The sequence below is a fragment of the Miscanthus floridulus genome, chromosome 7, assembly GCF_019320115.1.
Source record: "Miscanthus floridulus cultivar M001 chromosome 7, ASM1932011v1, whole genome shotgun sequence".
NCBI lineage: Eukaryota > Viridiplantae > Streptophyta > Magnoliopsida > Poales > Poaceae > Miscanthus > Miscanthus floridulus.
The window spans coordinates 96101531-96109326 of NC_089586.1; the positions used below are offsets into that span (position 1 = coordinate 96101531).

The 7796-nt window shown below is 44.7% G+C and overlaps 1 protein-coding gene across 1 annotated transcript; it reads left to right on the forward strand.

Annotated features, from left to right (window-relative positions):
- The first annotated feature begins 5774 nt into the window (after positions 1-5774).
- On the forward strand, positions 5775-7249 carry LOC136465904 (uncharacterized). Its single transcript, XM_066464460.1, has 3 exons — positions 5775-6006; positions 6090-7092; positions 7174-7249. The coding sequence occupies exons 1-3, from the start codon at positions 5775-5777 to the stop codon at positions 7247-7249; spliced, it is 1311 nt and encodes a 436-aa protein (XP_066320557.1).
- The last annotated feature ends 547 nt before the right edge of the window (positions 7250-7796 follow it).

Sequence of the window (7796 nt, forward strand, 5' to 3'; positions counted from 1 at the left end):
TATTGGCTAGCTCACTGAGCTTCAGATGCACGCTTAGCTTGTGCTAGTGCTCGTCCAACTGCTTAATTTATAGAGCTACTCTCTCCTGTCAAAAATGTATGACGTTTGATTTTCTTTTGAGATTGTTATTTTTACCACTATTTTACATTAGAATATATTTTTACAATCTAGTAACTGTCTATGATTACAAAAGCATTTTCTTTTGAGATGCTATTTTCAAACTAAATATTGTAAAAGCCATTATAACAGCTAAAGATTCAAAAGTTTAACCAGATTTTGTCAAAATATCGTACTTGAAAGGAATGAGTAGCCATCAGTTCACTGGTGGCAATAAATTGACTTTAATAACGTGCTTAATACTGTGAGACCCCACTAATGGGCCTTGGGCCGGTCTGATGGTGGGCTGGGCCGAATGACCGAGGCTGTAGACATGGTCTGAAACTTGGCTGAAACACTGTTCTGGCTGAATTGTTGTGAGAGAAAACACTATTCCGGCTGAAAAAAAGAAGTCAAACAAGCTGAATATGGGGTAAGCCGAACAGGGCCGAATATGGGGTAAGCCAAATAGGGCCGGTGATGCGAGGAACTGTACCTCGGGGTTCTGGTTACTGTAGCACACGGGCGCTGTAGCTGCACGAGTTTAGTCCCGCATTGCAACCTGGAGGGGGGGCCAAACCAACTTAAAACCCTGAGTCCTAGGAAGCTAACGAACTTCGGTTTGAACCTTTTGCGCGAAGCAAGGACGAAAGCGCAAGAGAGTTAATTAGCAGGTGTGGTCCATTCAACGTGTAATCCATTCAACGTGTAAAGTGGATCTTAGCTGTCTTCCCAGGCTGGGGCGTTACAAATACTTTGAGAAATTTTACGGTGGGCTGGGGCGTTACAAATACTTTGAGAAATTTTACGGTGACCTGGGGCCGGTGCTTGGAAATATTGAGAGCCCTCCGTTCGAGTGGATCGAATGGTCAAAAAAAAAAAATAGGAGGAACTATTTCAAAGGAACGTAAGTTATAGGTCTGAACCAAAAATTAGTGGACAGAAACTAGATCCATAATAACAGCCGAATGGCACAGAGAGCCTTATTGGAACATCATTCGATTTTAAAGCAGTAACCCGTTGAAACATGAAGATACAGTGGTGGTAAGGAAAAGGAAAACGAAAAGGTCTCGCAAACAAATTTGACAGGTCAAAGAACTATGAAGCGCGGCGATGTACGAAGCACAGATGCCAGCAGACAGTTCGTGGAGAGCTCCTGTAGGCGGCCGCCCGTGATCCCCATTCAGGCGAGTGGTGGCCCCTACATACGCGTGGTGGCGAGCTCAACGGAGGTGATCCCAAATAGGCAGCTGGCGCCGGTGAGCCCCCTACAGAGTGACGGCGCCGGCGAGAGACCTTCCGAGAGATCCGTGCGGCATAGCCGGCATTCAATTCGCGCGAGAGGGAAAAGAAAGCAGATGTTCGTCAAACTTAATATCCACTGAATTGATTGAACTACCCTTAGTTACCTTTAATTGTTCTTAATTTATGCTTCTAACATCAGATGGTTGGAAAAAAAAAATCCACGGAGGTTCCTCAAGCATCATAACAAACCTCTCATCCTTTTCACCAAGACTTAACTCCGTGATTTTCCAGAATATAAGAATGCACTCACGCTTCCCATGCATCTGGATATATATTTAATGTAATAACAGTGACAAGCGACCTAACGGGTTAATATATAACTTGTGCCTAATCAGTGTGTACCAAGAAGAATAAGAACGTAGTCACGCTTCTCATGTATCTGGATGTTTAGATAAATGATGTGCCAGATAATCCTAGTATCCTAGTATTTGCAGCGGTTAACACGTCTGACGATGCTATTGCGCCACCAGTGCGATTAGCAGTTGCACGATATACGGATATTTCGCCTGTGATGGCTCCCTCTCCAGGCTAACGACAAAAGGTCACAATCGTTGTGTGGAGCTACCAGACTTCGGCTAAACTGTTCGCTTCAACTCTTTTGCAGCCAAAAACAGCAGCTGTACAGTAACAGTAGAGAGAAAATACAGCCACTGCTGCTGCAAATAAGCTGCAATCCTCCATCACCAAGTCGCTATCACCGTAACTTTTGATCAGTGTGGTACCGGCCACTATCATAACGTGAACTCGCTGGACCAAGGGTTGTTCGGATCCGGTATCTAAAATTTAGGATGAGGGTATCGTATAGGGTGTTTGGATATTAATAAAAAAAAATTACAGAATCCGTTAGTACTTCACGAGACGAATTTATTAAGCCTAATTAACCCGTCATTAGCACATGTTACTGTAGCACTACATTGTCAAATCATAGACTAATTAGGCTTAAAAGATCGAGAAAATTGTGTTCTTGCCCTTCCAGTACTCCAATTGTGATTTTGCCCCTATTTTTTTTACTGTGTTTTTGTCGTTGTTATTTTGACCTAAACTGTCCGTCTACCCCTGTTTTGGATGTCCGTCAGATGCCCATTGAATAGATGAATTAAAAAATTCCAAACCTGAAAAGAAAAGTCCAAATGCCCACACTGCCCCTTATCCCTTTTTGGCTGTTTCTCGACTCCACCAAGACACCGACCGCATCGGAGAGGGAGGGAGCGGGCAGCGCGGTTCTAGGCGACGGAGCGTGTGGCGTGGGTGCGGCGGCTCGAAGCAGCGTCGGCATCAAGGCGGGCGAAGCAGGTGCAGCATCGGGGCGACATGGGCGTGGAGCGGCCCAGGATGTGGGGGCGGGCGTCACGGCATCAGGGCGGCGGCAGCGGTGCCTGGCCGCGGCTGTCAATGGCGCTTGGCGACGTGGACGCAGAGCGGGCCGGGGCGGAGGGGCGGGCGGAGCGGGCGGCTCCGGTGCCTGGACGTGGCTCCCAGCGGCGCCTGGCCGTGGCTCCCGGTGGCGCTTGGCAGCGGGTCTCCGCGGCGCCCGTCTGCGGCTCCCGGCGGGTCTCTTCTTAGCGTGGCTCGGGGCACCCGCCTCTGGTTCTTCTCCCCCACCTCTGGTTCTTCTGGGCACGGGAGGGGCGTCAAGGTGCGAGATAGCCACGTGGCTCAGTTCTGCTACGTGGATGGCGCCGACGACAGCTTAACGCACGGGGTCTGTCAAATCGACCAACATGGAAGAGCAAAGGTGGTTTCAGCAAATCCTAACCATTATCTACTGTTGGTTTTTTTTGCCAGAGTGAGTGCATTGTTGATGGTTTGAGTTGGATAAACTAACCGCATACTACTTCTATGGTTTGTAGGCCAAATCACAGGGGTATACAACTTGTAGTTAGAATTCGATCTTTTTCAGCTTGCCAGACAATGCTCCAAAGTCATGGCAGCAGGGTAAAACTTTGCCAACTAAAGTTGTTGATGACATACATAGCTTTGGGCTGCTCTAGTTGATTGATTTCGTAGCTGAGCATTTCATGGGGGGGGGGTCTAAGCAATACATAACCTTATGGCGTGATTTGGAAAATAATTCATTTGAGATGAAAACTGATGAATATCTTTTAGAGTGGTTTGTACTCAATGTAGACAAGGGGGTAGCTTGCATCAATGCCTAGATAAATGATTCTGAAGGGCCACAGCAGTTGTCGATGTAGAAAGTGACCAACATGTAAATATTTATAGTTTTGCAGTACGTTGTGATCGGATGTGGCCTAACACTCAATGACACAGAGTTTATACTGGTTCAGGCAACATGCCCTATGTCTGATTTGAGTCAGTCGGTGACTTTATTCCTAAGCCCAGGTGCTCAAAGTTTGTTGTGGGGTTACAAACAGAAGGGAGAAAGATGGAGGGTACAAGACGTCTGGTCAGACTCTGGTCTAAAGGGCCGAGAGTGACGGGAGCTCCGCTATGTGCTAAGTGTTCGAGCGTGTGCTCAAGGTTTGAACCTAGTGGTTCTGTGGTGTGTGTTGTTCGAGTTGTTGTGGATTGATTCTCCCTTGTTGTGAGAGAGCGCATCCCTTTTATAGATGATGGGGACGGCCTTACAAGCAAGAGAGAGAGTACGTATGCTATTAAGTCTTGTTGCCCATGTTGTCGGGTACAAGATGATGGTAGGCGACCATAACACTGTTATTGTCAGATGTATGTGGGAGGTTGCGTTGTCTTCTTCTGATATGGTAGATGTCGGTGCCTGCCATATTGTTGATGCCTAGAGGCACGTGGGGGAGCCTTACTGTGTTTGTCTGGTATAAGAGTTGATGACGCCCACAATATTGTAGGGCAAATGTCGGTGCCCATAACACTGCTTAGGTTCTAACATGCTAGGAAAGTTGCAGGGTACCCTTCTAACATGCCCTATCGGTACTGTCCTACAGGTGTACAGGGTACGGTCCTCGGATTGCGGTTGACTTGAGTGCCCTGTCTTACTTTCTCCATCCATTTCCTGGTCCTCACCGAGCGGGTGTCCCCAGTCGGTTGGCCCTAGTCGGCTCTGATTGTGCCAGTCGGAGAAGAGCTATAAGTAGGGGTTCGGCGCATCCCTGGTTGGAGACACGGGTCGGAGTCAGAAGTGGTGTTTTGGCTAAGCCTTTCGGTCAGAGAGGCCGTTCGGAGGTGAGCCAAAATTGAAAGCGAGTGTCGTTCCTCCTTGGCTAGGCCTTCCGGTCGGAGAGGCGGGCTAGAGTCAAAAGTGGGCGTCGTTCCTCCTCGGCCAGGCCTTCCGGTCAGAGATTGGATTGCCCTTCTGGCCTGTCGTTTAGGTATTTGGGCCGGCCCATGAGTTACGCGTTGTTCGTAACGTTGTCTACTGGGTTGAGCCTTTGTTGGGAAGTAGGTCCATGAGGGACCCCGGGTTTATGAACTCGATGGTAGTTTTCACCAACCAAACGAAGGTGTCATCCTAATGTGAGGAGTAGAATACACCTAATTGAGAGGAGCACAAATGAGGGAGCCACCACAAATGAGGGAGCAACAAATGATGATGATGATGATGATGATGAGGGGGTAGGAGATGATGATTTGGGGGTAGGAGATGAGGAGGTTGGAGATGATGATGAGGGCATATTCTCTGACAGCAACTACGACACTGATTTAGCTGCATCTTTCGACTCTCATGATGGTTGCTCTGATCTAGATTTTGATCCTGATGGTGAAATACTTGATGATGTAGATGAGTATGATGCTCCCATGTTTTCATATGATCCTAATGATCCATGCATTGATGTAAATGTGGTGTTTCTAGATATTGATCAGTGCAAGTCTACAGTTACACATCATGCTATCTTGCATGACCATGCTTTTAAGATTGTAAAAAAAGATCAAGAAAGATTCAGAGCCATATGCAAGAGAGCTGATAAGGGTTGTAAGTGGACTTTTTCATGTCTACAAGCAAGAAGTATGTTGGATGCAATGTAATTTGGTCCTCTTTCCATAATGTAGTGTATTGACTTGAGATGTAATTTGCTAACAAAATGTTGGATTGTGATTATTATGTTGTAGGTGAAGACAAGTGGACCAAAGCACACTTGTGGTTCTTTCAACAAGTGTGGTCAATCCATGGCCTCAAATAGATGGGTTTGTGATAGAGTTATGGACTTACTGCGGGAAGACCCTGAAATGGGTCCAAAGGAATTGCAAGATGAGTTAAAGAAGAAGTACTCAGTGGATGTTCCATATGATAGAGTCTATAGAGGAAAGATGAGAGCACTTGATATCATATATGGGAAGTGGGAAGATTGTTATGACTTGATTCCTACTTATCAAGCTGAGCTTCTGAGGTCAGTGCCTGGCAGTGTGGTTGAAATGGAGACTAAGGAGCATAATAGCCATGTATGTTTCATGAGATTCTTTGTTGCTCTAAATCCTTACAAGGATGCAGACCATATATTGCCATGGATGCAACTCACTTGATAGGCAGGTCAAGTGGTCAGTTAGCAACAGCTGTTGCAGTAGATGGTCACAATCAGTTATTCCTAGTGGCATATGGGGTGATTGAGGTCGAGTCTAAGGAAAGTTGGACTTGGTTCATCCAAAACTTGAAAAAAGCAATTGGTACTCCTCCAGGTGTGTACATATGACTGCTATTTGCCTGTTTTCCTTCAAGTTTAAATTGTTGTTACCTAACATATGTCAATTATGTCACACAGGTTTGGTCATCATTACAGATGCAGGCAAGGGAATTGAAGCTGTTGTTGAAGATGTCTATCTAGGAATTGAGCATAGAGAGTGTATGAGGCATTTTTGGAAGAACATGAAGAAAAGTTATAGTGGCACTCTTTATAGGAAGAATATGTGGGCAGCTGCCAAAAGCTTCACAACTGACAAGTTCAACTTCTTCATGAGGAATATAGAAGAGAAGGATCCCAAGGCACTTGAATGGTTGGATGAGAACCATCCATATATATGGAGTAGAAGCAAATTCTTAGAAGATTGCAAGGTAGATTACATCAACAATAACCTTTCTGAGAGTTTCAATAGTTGGGTGTCAAAAACAAAGGAACATCAAATTATGGAAATGCATGACAAGATAAGACAAATGATCATTGAGAAATTTGTCTTGAGATCAAAGAATGCTAGAAAGATATCTAGAAAAATAATCCCAGATATCATCAAAGATCTGAATGCTAAATCAAAGGCCATTAAGGACCATGATGTCTTAATTTGTGGGCCTAGAAAAGCACAAGTGACAGTCAACAGATTTAGGCATGCAGATAACTTGGAATTAAAGACATGTACCTGTAGGGCTTGGCAAGTGACTGAAAAGCCTTGCAGTCATGCTCTAGCTTTCATTGCAAAGCTTAGTAGAGAGGTTCAAATGGATGACTTTGTCCATGAATACTTCTCTATTGAAAGGTTGAGAAAGGCATATGCAGGTACTTTCATTCCAATGACATCCAAAGATCTTTGGCCACATGTTGACTTAGGCTACAAAATCCATAAGCCTAAATTGAGAAGGAAACCTAGGAGACCTAAAAAGTCTAGGTTTAAGGCATATGATGAGGTTAGCAGTAGCAAGAAAAGAAGATTGTGTTCTAAGTGCCATGAACCAGGGCATTTAGCCAAGACTTGCCAAGAAGGTCTCACTGCTAGTCAAAAGAGAAGGTTCAATTCTTCACAACATGGATCACAAGAGGACAACAATGACCCAATGTAAGTCATGGTTCTATTGGTGTTCACTTCTACTCGTGGCATAATCTGATAATATTGAAATCATGTTTTCTCTCTTTTTAGTGCAAGTGCTACTGGGAGGGGAAGGGAAAGGGGAAGAGGAAGAGGAAGGGGAAGGGGAAGGGGAAAAGGAAGATAATCAGGAGAGGGCAGTAGTGAGCCAATGTAAGTCATAGTTTTATTAGTGTACTTATTTGTTGATGTAATCATTAGTAACCAACATGTTCAATGCTTTTCAGAGGGAGGGGGAGAGGAGGGTGAACAGGAGGAAGGCTAGCTAGTTTGTTAGGTCTCTAGGTGGTCCTTAAATGAGATGGATGTAGCTTTTGTGCACATGTTTACATGGTGCAGACTTGTTTCTTTTGTGGATATGTTGACATGGTGCAGTTGCTTTTGTGGACATGTGACATGGTGTAGACCTGCAGCTTTTGTGGACATGTTTTTTTCACAACTTTTGTGGACATGTTGACATGTTGTATGGTAGACTTTGAAATGTTGTGGTTCTCCATGATTTTTCTTATGTGTTTATATGTGCTTCGTATTGTTGTCATGATGCTAGCAAAATATAGCAAAGGTGCTGCCAAAATTTTGAATATTTATCACTATTAAATCTGAGTTCAAATAATTGCAAGTTGTGCCAAATTTGTTTGACCAAATTTAATCAATTGTCAGAATACAATAAAAAA